This window comes from Trichomonas vaginalis, chromosome IV, assembly GCF_026262505.1.
Source record: "Trichomonas vaginalis G3 chromosome IV, whole genome shotgun sequence".
Taxonomy (NCBI): Eukaryota; Parabasalia; order Trichomonadida; family Trichomonadidae; genus Trichomonas; species Trichomonas vaginalis.
The window spans coordinates 36,593,898-36,608,772 of record NC_067206.1 but is presented as its reverse complement, the minus strand read 5'-3'; the positions used below and the strand labels follow the sequence as shown (position 1 = coordinate 36,608,772).

General features: G+C 33.1%; 7 protein-coding genes and 1 pseudogene across 8 annotated transcripts, besides 6 other annotated features; 4 read left to right on the top strand and 4 right to left on the bottom strand.

Annotated features, from left to right (window-relative positions):
- Positions 1 to 79: 79 nt before the first annotated feature.
- On the bottom strand, positions 80 to 457 carry TVAGG3_0233340 (uncharacterized protein; the record flags this gene model as incomplete). The annotated part of the gene is made up of 1 exon (XM_001300568.1): positions 80 to 457. One exon carries the CDS (start codon positions 455 to 457, stop codon positions 80 to 82), a length of 378 nt encoding a protein of 125 aa, XP_001300569.1.
- A 78-nt stretch (positions 458 to 535) lies between these two features.
- Positions 536 to 1,300, bottom strand: TVAGG3_0233330 (uncharacterized protein; the record flags this gene model as incomplete). Its single annotated transcript, XM_001300569.1, has 1 exon — positions 536 to 1,300. The coding sequence occupies one exon, from the start codon at positions 1,298 to 1,300 to the stop codon at positions 536 to 538; it is 765 nt and encodes a 254-aa protein (XP_001300570.1).
- Positions 1,301 to 1,928: 628 nt separating this feature from the next.
- On the top strand, positions 1,929 to 3,701 carry TVAGG3_0233320 (DNA recombination; the record flags this gene model as incomplete). Its single annotated transcript, XM_001300570.1, has 1 exon — positions 1,929 to 3,701. The coding sequence occupies one exon, from the start codon at positions 1,929 to 1,931 to the stop codon at positions 3,699 to 3,701; it is 1,773 nt and encodes a 590-aa protein (XP_001300571.1).
- A 38-nt stretch (positions 3,702 to 3,739) lies between these two features.
- TVAGG3_0233310 (protein kinase protein) lies at positions 3,740 to 5,098 on the bottom strand (the record flags this gene model as incomplete). Its single annotated transcript, XM_001300571.1, has 1 exon — positions 3,740 to 5,098. The coding sequence occupies one exon, from the start codon at positions 5,096 to 5,098 to the stop codon at positions 3,740 to 3,742; it is 1,359 nt and encodes a 452-aa protein (XP_001300572.1).
- A 1,141-nt stretch (positions 5,099 to 6,239) lies between these two features.
- Positions 6,240 to 6,281: a mobile genetic element.
- Positions 6,240 to 6,281: a terminal%2Cinverted (terminal inverted repeat of ISTv3 transposon ID:TVAGG3_0233300).
- Positions 6,282 to 6,646: 365 nt separating this feature from the next.
- Positions 6,647 to 6,732: a mobile genetic element.
- Positions 6,733 to 6,891: 159 nt separating this feature from the next.
- Positions 6,892 to 6,979: a mobile genetic element.
- Positions 6,980 to 7,534: 555 nt separating this feature from the next.
- Positions 7,535 to 8,370: a mobile genetic element.
- A 1,371-nt stretch (positions 8,371 to 9,741) lies between these two features.
- TVAGG3_0233260 (uncharacterized protein) lies at positions 9,742 to 10,104 on the top strand (the record flags this gene model as incomplete). The annotated part of the gene is made up of 1 exon (XM_051227420.1): positions 9,742 to 10,104. One exon carries the CDS (start codon positions 9,742 to 9,744, stop codon positions 10,102 to 10,104), a length of 363 nt encoding a protein of 120 aa, XP_051112406.1.
- Positions 10,105 to 10,369: 265 nt separating this feature from the next.
- Positions 10,370 to 11,218, bottom strand: TVAGG3_0233250 (uncharacterized protein; the record flags this gene model as incomplete). Its single annotated transcript, XM_051227419.1, has 1 exon — positions 10,370 to 11,218. The coding sequence occupies one exon, from the start codon at positions 11,216 to 11,218 to the stop codon at positions 10,370 to 10,372; it is 849 nt and encodes a 282-aa protein (XP_051112405.1).
- A 451-nt stretch (positions 11,219 to 11,669) lies between these two features.
- Positions 11,670 to 14,875: part of a mobile genetic element that runs on past the window's edge.
- Positions 13,948 to 14,534, top strand: TVAGG3_0233240 (annotated as a pseudogene). Its single transcript has one exon. A coding segment is annotated over exon 1 (587 nt).
- Positions 14,580 to 14,810, top strand: TVAGG3_0233230 (uncharacterized protein; the record flags this gene model as incomplete). The annotated part of the gene is made up of 1 exon (XM_051227418.1): positions 14,580 to 14,810. The coding sequence occupies one exon, from the start codon at positions 14,580 to 14,582 to the stop codon at positions 14,808 to 14,810; it is 231 nt and encodes a 76-aa protein (XP_051112404.1).

The window sequence follows — 14,875 nt, the reverse complement described above, 5'->3', positions numbered from 1 at the left end:
CTCGATAAAAACAACAAAATTACTATCGAAGTTTGGTCAGAAGTTGCATCATTAAAGCTGATTTGAGATGGTTAATAAGCTAGAGCAGGTCTTGGTGAATTTCATTTTCATTAGATAAATTATCAAGGTTGTCAACTACAATATGATTATCTCTTTCTCCACACTTTGCACGAAGAGAATCATCCATTGATATCTCTTTCATGGATTTGAAAACAATTCTTTGAGCATTAAAATTCCAAAAAAAGTCAGAAATTCCATTATATCCATATAAAAAGATAAATTCGTAGAAAAATCTGTACCACATTGTAGTGAATACATCAAAAACCCAACTATCACCATAGATAGCTCTTTGTGTCATCCCATTGAGGTTAAAAGTATCATAAGAAGTTTCATGTTCAGTCAAACCTCTAACCTTGGCAACAGCCGCAGAATTAGCACGTTCCAGCTCTGCTCTCATGTTTTCTTTGTATATGTAATGAGGGCTGAATTTATAAAATACTTTCTCTTTTGAAATTTTTTCTGGAATACCATTTTCTTACCAGGTCGCGTATTGTATTGGCTCCATTGCAGAATGAAGTACATGTGCACCTTTATGCAAGTAAAATGAAATTCCCTTGGCTTGTGGTGTCGGCGGAATGTTGGCATTTTCAGTCATGATAGCTTTGAGCTCTTCTTTGGTCACTCGAATAGATTCGGATTCTTTAATGAATCTAGTGCAATCGCAGGTGTTTTCAGCTGAATCTTCATCAATTCCACAAAGTTTTGTTCTTGGTTTGAAAGGATCATGTGGCGCTGTAACACAACATGAACAGCATTTTTTAGCTTGAAGTGTATGATTTATCATTTGCTGTTCTTTGATAAGATCATAATAACTAACTTTAATTGCACATGGAGATATTCTGCTAGAAATGTATATATAGATTAAAGCTGTAATTCCACCTGACTTCAAAATCGCCAATGGAATAAGTGAATCAGGAAAATTAATTGAACAATAGATTGATGTGATAACTGCACTAAATACAACATTGATTGTGATATTTGTAATCCACGTACATTTTGGTACGTTTGTTTTTGTAATACATGATAAAATCCAAAATAAAATTGTAGGAATACAAAAAGCTGTAATAAATGCTAAAAATGAGTGCTCATTATTGCATATTTGATAAATTATTCGGGTAGAATCTTGTTCTTTACAACTAATGTCATTGCAGCAGATATAGTCAGGATCTAAGGAACTATTGTTGCACTTTTTTTCATAACTGTGCGCTACTAAAGAACCAAAAAGTAAGGTGAAAAACATTTAAAATAATTTTTTGATTGAAAATAATGATATGGCGAAATGATTACAATTAGGAGAAAATAAATAACACAAATAAAAATACACTTTGTTTTCAATGCACTCACAAAAATTTTGAATGGTACTTTTTTTGGATCTTACTTTAGAATTGGTTACTTGAATAAATGCTTCTCCTATACTAGCTGATTCACGCATGTTTAATTAGTCTATTATGCGGCATGTCACAAGGAAACTTTTAATTGCTTGAAGTCAATGATGTTTATTTATGACATTTATCTGATAGAATTATAGCTATCATTATAACCGCATTATGGTGCAAAATAAGAACGGTTTGCTAGAAGATAAATTTTGGTATTTTTTGAAGATTTACCATAATATATACTTTACACTAATATAATAAATCCTCCATATCATTAACATCTATATCAGATTTCTTCTGATAATAAATTTATTTCTTTGTTTTTATTCTATGCTAATTATGTAATCTTTCATATATATGATACAGTATGTATTGTAGATGCATTAACAAACAGTTAATTTTGTAGAAAACATCTCAAATCGCAATACTTGTTTCATGGAAGAAAAAGTGCGTCAAAATTTCTGAACTCATACGTTAAGAGCGTCAAAAAATATGTCGGTAAACCAACTTAGCAAAGGCGCAGTAAATGAAGCCTGCACTTCTGGTCAGATTAACGAAGGTGTTGTTCTTCAGATTGTACAAGTAGGAGACAAAAAGCCAAACTCTCAAAGAAGAATCGCATTAAGTGATGGCTCCTTCGTTGTCACAGGTGTTGTTTACGGTCATGCTGAAGACCTCTTCAATAACGATGAAGTCAAGGTCAACAGTATCATTGCTCTTACAAACTGCACATTTACATCGGCCAACGGCAAACATTCAGTTAATGTGAACGATTTTGATGTTATACAGCTTGATGTTCCAACTCAACTTGGCTCTCCAGTCAAATGGACTCCAAATGCAAAGGCAGAAAAGGAAACAAATACTCCAGCCCCATCTGCAAAAGCAGCTCCACCACCACCTCGCGCAGCTCCACATCCAACACGCAGTGTTGCTCAAGCCCACTTTGCCTCAATCAGTTCTCTCTCAGCATACATTTCTAATTTCACTATTTTGGCACGTGTTGTCAAGAAAGAGTTCAAGAACCTAGAGTCCAAGGGTCTTAAGATTCTCACTCTTATCCTTGCTGATAAGTCAGGCGATATCAAGGCAACGGCTTGGCGTGATCATGCAGAAAAATTCAATGAGCTCGTTGAAGAAAACCAAGTTTACGCAATAACTGGTGGAAAAGTCTCATTTGCTAAGAAACAATACAATCCTACAAAGCACGATTGTGAAATTACTTTTGATGGTAATACAAAATTCGAGCTTGTCAATAATGCTGATACAGAAGAGATTGGCAAGACAAAGTTCAACTTTGTTAAGATCTCAGAAATCGATAATCTTGCAAAAGATGCAACAGTCGATATAGTCGGTGTTGCAATTGATATCCAACCATCTCAGATGAAAAGACTTAAGACAGGCCGTGAAGTTAACCATCGTAGTATTGAAATTGCCGATGATTCAGATCGCAAGATTGAATTAAATCTTTGGGACAGAAACTGCGATCTTGTTCAAGAAGGTTCCAATCCAATCATTGTTCTTAAGGATGCTAAGATCGGTGAATTCAATGGAAGAAAGAATCTCACTGTTGGAACTTTAATTCAAGTTGATCCATCAGATATCCAAGAAGCCAACGATCTCCGCGAATGGTATTCAGGAAACCCATCATTAAGCTCCATCAAAGCATTGTCATCCACTGGCGGTGTTGATAATTCAAACAGAAGAACACCAATTGTCATGATTAAAACAATCATGGACGAAAACCTTGGTGGAAATGGTCATACAGACTACTTTGATGTTATTGCATCCATTTATAACATTACTCCACAGCGTTCATTCTTCTATCTTGCATGCCCGAATGAAAAGTGCTCATTCAAGGGTCTTAAAGATCGCGATGGCGGTTTGTTCTGTGAATCATGTGGAAATATGATTACAGATCCTGTTCCCCGCTACAATTACAAGATCGGAATTACAGATTTCACAGGAACAGTAATGTTTGTTCAAGTATTCGGCGGTGGCGAGAATATCGATAGAATTATGGGTATGAATGCCGCTGAATTCAAGAAAGAGCTTGAATCACTTGATGCTGAAGACAAAATTGCAGCAATGTTAGATAAAGTTACTAATAGGCTCAAGGGAAAGGAATTCATGTTCAGACTTAAAGCAAATGAAAATGTTTATAATGAAAAATCTACAATCAGATTTAATGTTGTTAATACATTCGAAGTTAAGTACGATACTGCTTCCAAGAGGTTACTTGAAGAAATTGCAAAATATTCCGAATAAAATCTAAATAAATTAATTTTTAATTAATAACTGAAAGATTATACTGCAAGACGAAGAGCAGTTTTCCCATTAATATCATTTTCATTGATATTTGCACCATGTGAAATAATAAGTTCGGCTGTGTCTTTACTATTATTCATTGCTGCATGATGAAGAGGGTTTCGTTCACCTTTGCCTTTTTCGTTGATATTTGCACCATGTGAAATAAGAAGTTCGGCTGTGTCTTTGCGATTATTCATTACTGCATGATGAAGAGGGGTTTGTCTATCTATGTCTTTTTCGTTGATATTTGCACCATGTGAAAAAAGAACTCCAGCTGTTTCTTTACTATTATTCATTGCTGCATAATGAAGAGGGGTTCGTTCACCTTTGTCTTTTTCGTTGATATTTGCACCATGTGAAATAAGAAGTTCGGCTGTGTCTTTGCTATTATTCATTGCTGCATAATGAAGAGGGGTTTGTCCATCTTGATTTTTAATATTGATGTCTTTAATTCTTGCAAAAAAATATTCTGAAAATGGTGGGATATTAAACAATGTTGAATGGATGAAACACTCGTTAAAATCTTTGATTTGGTCGAAATACACCAAAAATGATTCAAGATTATCATATGCTCCACACCATTCTAAATCGATCACTATATTGTGTTCATTCATCAAGAATGTAACAAAATCAATGTTGTGAGAAATAATTGTATATTTCATGCATTCTTTATTTGGTTTTTTAGATTTCAAACATTCGCTTATAATCTCTGGATTTCCTCCTAAAAATGATAGTTGTAGACATGAATCAGTTATTTCTGATTCACATTTTGTTCTTAAAAACTTGAAACAATCAACTGCTCCGTGGTAACAACATAATTCAAGTAATGAATATCCTTCTTTAGAATATGGATATAGCTTGCTTTTAAGTTTTTGATCTTCATCAAATTCATTTCTTTCTGTGAAATCTATTAAGTTTTTTATGTCATCATTCATAATTGCTCTGTAAATTGGATTTTCTGAATGAATATCTCTATGGTTTAGTTCTATTTCTTTGAAATTATCAGTTTTATCTAGTATAATATCATATTCTTTATGAAACAGGAAGTTAGAAATACTATTGATGCCGTGAACCTCTTTCACATTATTATCATCATATATAAGTTTCGCGAGTTTCAAGTATGATTTTGTATAGCGGTTATTATACAGAATCATATTTAAAACATCTCTTATAATAGTTTGTACATAATGCTTCTTTGAATCAATTAGTTCTGTTTTGATCATTTCGTAAATTGAGTTTATTTCGTCATCATTTTCCGTTTTTAACCTATACATTGCATTATATGAATCGATATAATATTTATAATCACTCCTCAATTCTCTGTATTCATTAGTATTAATGCCTTGATCAGACATTAAAAAATTTTAAGGCCTCTCTCCGGCCAAACAGTCTGTATCGTTATTCAGATCATATTTCTTCACTTTGAGGCGATTTTACCACAAACATTGCGTTTGGACTGCATTCTAGGCAAACAATCAGTATACAAAACATATTCCTTAGTTTATTTTGTAATCTAGATGTCTCTGACGGTTTCTCGCGTGTTAAGAACTGGCTGGCATATTAACTTTTTTTGACATAATCGTACTTTCCTATTTTTCCTTATATTATGAACATACATACTAATGTAGTATAAATTATTTACAAACTGTTGTTAGTTGACTTAACAAAGCATTGATTAGATAAAATACAAGGGTATCTAGGAAGAATGGCACAAGATTAGTGTTTATATCTTGCTGTTTTCAATATAGTTTATCAAAACCTCTCGAAATAAATGCGATAATTCTATTATCATCTATTTTTCTGAATAACGCTTACAAATTGTATATTTCCAAAAATGATTCCACGAAAATTTTGCCAAAGTTCTCAATTTTGAATTTATTGTCTTAACACGCCAGCCAGATCTTAACACATCAGACTGTCATAATGCTAAATATGAGCTAAAAATAAAGCATTATTCATTATTTATAATGCTACAAACCAATGTTAAATCAATAATAATAATTTTTGACATAAATGATAAGAGGATATATACTTCAAAAAATATCTTTTCCATTGAAAATGCTGAAATGAATCCAAGATATTGAGTTGTCCATCAATAATCGAAATTAAGAAATTTACCAATGTTAAATCAATAATAATAATTTTTGACATAAATGATAAGAGGATATATACTTCAAAAAATATCTTTTCAATTGAAAATGCTGAAATGAATCCAAGATATTGAGTTGTCCATCAATAATAAATCAAAAATCTCTTGAATGATCATTGAAGTCTATATAATTATGCTAGTCAAAACATTTACAATTGCTCTTTTGCAATTCCGATAAAGGATTGATACGGAGATGGACAAATTTCAAATCAGCGGTTACTCTTAGGTCAGAAGTATCATTGATGATTCTTACAAACAATTAAGGATGTTAAAACGAAATGACAAAAAGGCAAAAATCGAACTGAATTTTTAAAATTATTTCATTAGTTTGTAATTCTGTTGTATGATTGTTACATATTAAGTTCTGTCAAAATGTAAGCTATTGAATTTTTTGAGAGGGAAATAATCGTCGAGGAAGTAAAAAGTGACGCTTTAGGAAATATTATTAGAAATATGATAATAAATATATTTGGAAAAAATATGTTTTTTTCAAAAATTGAAATGTTCATAGAATATTTTGAAATATGTAGGGAATTGAATTCGGTAATATATGATAAACAGGATTTTTAAATTTCAAGGAAAAATAGCTTTTGTGAATACTTTTGAGAACTCTTCTCAAAGATCATGATTCAAATATATTAAGGAGCCAAAATATTAGAGATGAGTTCACAATCAAAATTTTACATTTTAATTATTTAGAAAAACGTATTAACCTCAATAAAAAAATATCTCAAAGATTAATAGTTAATTTAGGGTTTCCTAGCTATCTAGAGGGAATTGTTCCTTATGATGTATATATTTATAATGTATGCATCATAAGGAACAATTCCCTCCTTAAAACGAGAAAACTTGTTCAATTGTTTATCATTTCGAACAAGTTTTCTCGTTTTTAATAACAAACTAAAGGCTATGAGGCACTGATTATATATTAGTGCCTCATAGCCTTTAGTTCCCAGTAGATAGCTGGGAAACTTTCTCCAAATGATAAGTTATTTAGAGAAAGTTTCCCAGCTATCTAGAGGGAATTGTTCCTTATGATGTATATATTTATAATGTATGCATCATAAGGAACAATTCCCTCGCTGAAGTGAGAAAACTTGTTCGCAATCATTTCGCATTGCGAACAAGTTTTCTCACTTTTAGTAGGGAACTAAAGGCTATGAGGCACTGATTATATATTAGTGCCTCATAGCCTTTAGTTCCCTGTAGAAAAGATCGAAATTTTATTCTGATTTTAACTGATCTATATTTCGCTTGCGTTATTTGAATCTTTTCTTTTGCATATGTCATTCCTTTCACTTTTCGAATTTCATTTGCCTGCATGCTCTCTCGTTTTGGTTGAAAATCAACTCAATCTTAAAATGAACTTCTTCATTCTTTACAATAAATTCAATTTTTTTCGAGATATATCTTTATCTACCCCTATGTGAGCTGCATATTCTTTCTCGCTAAATTCTTTTGATTCTTAGAGCTAAAAATCAAGTTTAATAAAAATAATGTTTATTCATAATTTTGAAAACCAAATTCAAATTTGAATGAGAATTTTTGAAAAAATATAGAATATTTCAATAGTTTGGAATCTCTTCAACTTCCCACTGCTTATTAACACATTTTTTCCAGAGCGGTTTATCATCCTTGGTCCATTTCTTAAATTTGTTGTAAACCTCTCTTGGAGTGTATGGTCGAACTCCAATTTTTGGATGAGCGCCATGTGGCATGTCATTGTATTTTTGCCTGAATTCTTCCAATTCCTGATTGATGCTCTCAAATTCTGAAGACTTTGGAGCATTTTTGTCCAGTGATGGCCAGAGGCGTTCAATTTTGCCATTTTGACGTGGCATGTATGGAGCTGATTTTCTGATTTGAATGTCATAAGTACTCAAAAATTTTGTGAACTCTCCCTCATTTTCTTTACCGTTATCTGACCAGAAACAGAAAGGTGCTCCATATTTTTGAACTGTTGCAATTGCCACTTTTGAAGTTTCTGTTGAACTTTTGTTACGAAGCAATTTCAATGCTAACAAATAACGACTTTTGTCATCAATTATTCCATAAACCGGTAAAGTTTCTGGTTCTTTCAAAAAATGAATATCCACATGCCAGATTGTATTTGGAAGAATTGCTTCATAATCCACATAATATGCTTTTGGATTACTTTTATCTTTTTCTTTGTAAATTCCCAGAAATTTTGCTGCCTTAATAACTGCATTGTAACTGATTTGAAATTGTTTTGGATTCATATTGAGAGTCCAATACAATTTTTGAACCCCACATTTGTAATTTTCATAAGAATTCTGAACCTTCAAAATTAATTCTGGAGTTAATTCCTCTTGTGGAGGACCACTTTTAATTTTTGGTGTACCACCGATTTCTTTGAATGCTTTTTTGAGAGTATTTCTTGAAATTTGTTTGAAAATTGTAACATTTTGATAAGAATATGGAACTTTTTTCAAAACTGTTGCGTATGTTAACTCACCATAAGGATGTCAATTCGGAAAATTGTTTTCATTTTAGGAGAATATAATTTTCCTTTTCGAAAATTTAAAAAGTGAGACGCGCAGGATTCGAACTTTTTTAAAAGTTGATTTAAATATATTCTAGTGTGGATTTTAAGGATAATATAAAAAAAGGTAGTGGGGCTTCCAGGCACTTCGTGCCCTCTAGCCCCGAAGATGTTTAGTATAAATGAAGTTTTTATTCGGAAAATTGTTAGTCTTCTGGTGTGAATTCGGAGGACTCTTCTTCTTCCTCCATTGCTTCTGGGAAGAAGCCTTCTTCTGGGTCGAAAACATTATATAATGTGTCGCTTTTCACAAATTATATATGTTTTCATGTTTTGTCACTTTTCTGTCACTTTTCGGGTAAAAACATTTTTATTATTATATATAAATGAATTTTACAAAACCACCGTTACCGTTCTTTGGAAATAAGAGTAAATGTAAAGATATTATATTGAGAGAACTTAAGAAACTACCGAATGGTCTAACATTTGTAGATTTGTTCGGTGGAAGTTTCTATATATCCCATTTGTGCCATACAATATTCCCAGACTCAAAGATTATATGCAATGACTTCGACAACTATATGGACCGTCTCAAACATATACCAGACACAAACAATATATTGAAAGAGTTAAAAGAAAAGATACCTATAGGTAAGATGGAACGTATACCATTAGATAACAAAAATATTGTGAGAGAGGTTTTGAAAAAAGCAGAATATATAGACTGGGATAGTATATCTGCTAGACTATTATATAGTGGTTCTATAAGAGTTCATGACATTGAAACACTTATGTCAAAAGTTTTATATCTTAACTATACAAATGTTTTCAAAGAGGACATAGAAAAATATATTGAGGGTATAGAGTTTGTGAGATGTCATTGGACAGAGTTGTATGAAAAATATAAAGACAAGGAAAATGTTTTTCTTTATAGTGGACCCGCCGTTCTATAACACATGGGATTTTCAATACCAAGTAGACTGGACTTTGAGAGACTCTTTAGAAACTTTAGACGTTTTACATAACCATTCATGCTTTTACTTTACATCCGATAAAAGTGGTTTGGAAACCGTTATGAGATGGTTAGAGGACATACATGACTATGAGTTTAGATATGACAAGATAGAATATGAGAGAGGTCCTATAAACCGGAGAAAGTGTCATAACAAAGAAATTTTATTAGTAAGTAAATGTGGTTTGAAATAGGACTACTTGTTTTAGGTTTTTTTCCATTGTGTCATTTATTTCTTTGACGTGGCAGAAAGATATAGAGAATATGAAGATGAACCAATGCCTGCAAATGTTCAGTATATGTACTCGTAAGAGATATTTTTATCTAATATTAAATGGACGCACAGAACTTAGCGAATGCACAGCAACCTGGACAACCAAACCCAGAGAATATTCCAAATGAAGTTAGAATACAAACTGCAATGGCAAACTATGGTCAAGTGCCAACAGATGTACAAATGCAAACTGCCATGTCAAATGACGCTGCGTTAGGTTTGCCACCATGGTATGCAAATATGAGATGGAAAGAGTTTTATACAAACCCTGAAGTGGGATATAAACAACTTTATGCAGATGACGCGAACACAGGAGTTGACCCAGAATATGTTTTCTACCAGAGGAGAAACAGAATGTATGAGCTCCAGTTAAAGAATGCTATGGAACTCAACAGGAAACGCAAAAGACTAGGCGGACATTAGATTTTTACATATAGTAAAATGGGTTTCTTCAGTAGTATTGGAAACTTCTTCAGAAGAGTTGGAAGAGGTATATGGAATGGAATAAAAACCGTAGGAAGAGGAATTTGGAACGGTGTCAAAAATATTGGTAAAAGGGTAGGTCAGTTTGTTGGTATTATACCTAAAGACCCTGAACCAGAAGAACAAGCTCCTGTTATACAACAGCCTGAACCTGCACCACAGTCTAGTTGGCAACCAAATCCAACACCACAACCGTATTAAAAAGTTATATTTTTACCGTTCGATAGTAGTTGTATATGAAACTAAGTTCTAAGTAAAACGCATGGTATAATGGAATTATTCTTTTTCTTCCATCTGTAGTAAACCATACTTGAAAGTCTGAAATACTTCCACTTGATGGTTCGTATAACTTTGTAGGTTTTTCGTAAAAGTCATTTGCCAAGCATAAGAAAGAGTTTTGGGCGCCAGAAAATGAAGCATGAACAATAATAGCATCTTGGTCGAAAACATTTTCATATGTTCCATTAGGGTTTTCGACTTCATAAAAGTCTGGGTGTACTGGATATGCTGCAGGCTGATTTAACATCCTCATAAATCTATACCATGCCAAGTTGTTATATTTTGTAGAAATATAAACGTTTTCTCCAAGGTCTTCTATTCTATTGATTTTAACAGTTGCATTTTTCCTGTCATAAATAATATCGAGATGGTATTCTCCTTCGTCAATGTTATACTGGTTTGCATATTCGATATAGATATCGTTTATTTTTTCTTGAAAAGCTTGAAGAGTTGTTTCTAAGTTTACAAGCAAACTAACTTGTAAAAGTTTTCCCTGTTCAAATTTCTCATACATACGTTTTTCTTTGTTATAGTATCGAACTTCAAAACCGACCGTAAATGGGAAACCATGTATGGCTTCTGAAATGAACTTCATTCTACGAAAGCCAATAGCTTTTGTGACAGATGGGTCTCTTAGCCATCTTAATGGGTAGTCAAAACGATAGCCTTCATGCTTTACGGTCTCTGTCTCAAACTTTTGACCGACATTAGTAAAAAGTTCATCTAATGGTTTAGTTGTAGCAACTCTTGAATTTTCTTTTTCTATTGGAAGCATATTTTATCTAGAATAAAAATGTCGAAAGATATTGCTTCCATGAGAGAAATACAACACAACCGACAACTCATTGTGCAAGCTCTAAATAAAACACAACAAACTTTTCAAACTATTCTAAGATATCTGAGTCATTGAAAGAAGGAAACTTAAAACTGACATTAAACCCTTTAACAGATGAGTTTCTATTTCAAGACAAGAAGAACAATACTGTCTGTATAAATCCAACAAAAGGAACTTTAAACGAGAAACCTATAAATGAACTTCTTTTGAAAGCAGATGTTGACAACAAAGCTGACAAGAATATGTAGACGATGCAATAGCAAAAGAAGAAGAAAGAGCTAACAATGCTTATGCAACAAAAGAACATACTCATCCTGAACTAGCAGACAAAACATATGTTGACAATAAAATGTCAAGTGAAGTGACAAGAGCTGAAAACGAATATTCTAAAAAGACTCATACACATTCTATATCTGAAATAACAGACTTAAACGTTAGCCTTGAAAAGAAAGCGGATAAGGAATATGTGGCTAGTAAGTTAGAGAAGAAAGCAGATAAGACTCATACACATACAAGTTTTACAACTTTTACAGCAGATGATATTACACTAAACACAACCTTGCCAAGTAAAGGTCCAACAATACCACCGGCAACAAGTCTTGTAGATACTTTGATATCTAATGACAATAGTATTATGCATCTAAGACAGGAACTCAATGTGCTTAAACAAATTTTGCCGAATCTTATTTACCCGGTTGGCTCATTATATGTTTCAATGAACTCTACCAGACCAGAAGTAGTACTTGGTGTTGGTGCATGGGAACAAATAGTCGACAGGTTTTTGTATTGTGCAAACTCTTCAAAGGAAACAGGTGGAAGTAAAACGATTTCAGGTGAAAATTTACCTGCACACAGTCACTACATAGATTTAAGTACATCTCAAGCAGGTTGGCATAAGCATAGATATTGGGATTGGTCAGGAATGACAAAAGGTAAAGTATATGATGTTAAAGACGACGTTAAGTTTGCTATAAATTGTTACTGGAGTGACACTCAGGGAGAAGGAAACCATACACATTTCGTTTCAGGATATACGCAAACAACGGGACAAAGTAAAGAATACATGCCACCTTACATGACAGTTTACGCATGGTATAGAATTGCTTAGTCGTCATTTTCAACTTCTTTAGCATATTCGTCAGGAGTTGTCTTATATTTGTTAGGAACTGTCTTTGAAAGTATACCACCTTGAACTTTGACAAGTTTGAAACGAGGTCTGACAATAGTAGTTTTATCTTCTGCTTGCAGTGTGTACATTTTGCCATGTTTGCCTAAAACTTCATAATATTCTCTTGTATACTTTCTTCTATTTTTACGAACACGAATGTGAGTACCTGTCGGTTCCCATTGTTGTCATAGTCAATAGTATTTTCATATGGGTGCGTTTAGGTATTTCTATTTTTACTTTGTCACCTTTCTGAAGTTTGAAGCCCGGCATTCTTTCTTGTTTTGTCTCTTTTGACTAAATTATTAAATATATAGTCTTTCTCTAAGTCAGGGTTGTTTTTCATTTCTTCGGGGAGTGGTTCCCAAACCTTTTTGTTTACGGTTATTGTAAATATTTAAAACTTGTCTCATCTTTGCCATGGAGAAGTGTCTATATTTGTCGTCATATGACATTTCATTGCTTCACACACCTTGTGGTTGGTTTAAGTCTCTTAACATTTTTATACAACCGTCAATGACACCAAGAGCAGAATGGTTTTGGTCGACAATGAAATATTGGTTTACATTTTTTGAACGCAGATAGTTTTTTACATCATCTGATTTGAAAGAACTTTCACAGTCAGATGTCAGTTTTGTTGGATGGTATTTGTCAACGAATATTGTCAAAGCAGTTTTCACATCTAAAATATTTTTGGACCATAATGGTATGGCTTCACAGTATCTTGTGTTTTGACCGACAAATATTAGCCAGTATGGTGGTCCATCTGTTCTAACTCTCGGAATGTTTTCCAAGATATCCATAAACCAAGCATTTGGTGTTGAACTAAAGATTTTTATCATGAGTGCTTTTTTTGTCGCTTTAGAAACATAGGGGTCCTTGTTTGGATTCGTCATTTTTTATCCTATAAGAAATGGGTTTATTTGGCGCATTAGCAGGAGTTGCATCCAGATTTTTGCCCGCAGTGGGAACAATAGCCAGAGGTGTATTTGGAGTTGGAAGGAAGATTTTGAGTACATTAGGTATACTTAAGAGAAAGCACAACCTATTATACAAACTGTACAGAAAGGTTGGGATGTAGCACGAGATGCAACAAATCTTATTTCCAAATCCTGAAACAAGAGGAAAAGTTCAAGGATGGATGGACAATGTAGGAAGACAAGCAGGAAACTATTATAACAAAGCAAATGACTACTATAACCAAGCAGGACACTATATGGACCAAGGAAAGATTCTTTAACAGAGATATAACCATGCACAACAGTGGGTAAACAATAACCAACCTCAACCGCCTCAAACGTGGGGAATGTAAAGTTTTTTATTGAGATGAAATGAACAATGCAGCATTGAGACAAATAAGTTCAAGATGGATTGTCGGCTTCCAGCAGTTACACAACGTGTTTGTCAAGTTCTTCCTATACCTCAGGAAGTTTTAGACCGACTTAAAAAACAACAACAACCAGTTGAAAACAAACACCAAACTAAAATTTTTTACTGAGATGAAATGACCGAAGAAGTTGAAACGGTAGATTTTGACACCACAAACAAAAAGTTCAGAACCATTGTCAAAACCTGTCAAAGAACTTACAGATGAAGAGAAAAATTCAATAATAGAAAGTGCCAGGTCTGGAAATACAAACCCTAACTACAAAGTCACTTTTCATAAAAATGGAACGGCTAGTATCTCAAAAAAGAAACAGACTCTCACAAATAAAATATTGAAGTCTGAAGGAGCTTTCGAGACAACAGATGGAAAAGTTTACTTCACTGACCAACAGTTCATTATAGAACATCTCATTGACTTAGAGTCGAAATATTCTAAACTTTACAACAAACACAAAAAGTTGAAAGGAAAACAAAAACAAATGGCATATGATATTTATGAAGATGTTGACGACACAACTGTTCCTGCAAGTGAAAGTAAAGTCAGAGAAACCGAAAAGTGACGAAAAACCGATAGAAGAAGAAAAACCAAAAACTGAAGATAAACCAAAACCAAAGTTTAGTTTGGAAACTAAACCAAGTCAACCTTCATTAGCTGGTATGGGTTGGCGTCAAAGACTTATGGCAGCAGGCGGTTATGTTAAGTAAAGAAAAAAATATTTTTTTTCTTTTTATAAAAATGCCCCATATAGAATGGATAGAAAATCTGCTAGAATAAAAGCAGAGTTGCAAAGATATGGTTGGAGAGTTTCGAAGAATTTTAAATATAGGAAGGGAAGACCCATAAAAGTCTATGACAAATTGTCTGGTCTTCGCTACGAAATGGATTTGGAAACAGCACGTGCAAATTATCCAAACAGACTAGAGAGGTTAGAAGAAGAACGTCTTATGGACATGCCTTTCGATGTGTTAAACATTGCATGAAATAAAAAAATTTATTTTAAAAAAAGTGACATTTTTTTATTTTATTTGAAATGTACGCTGAGTTT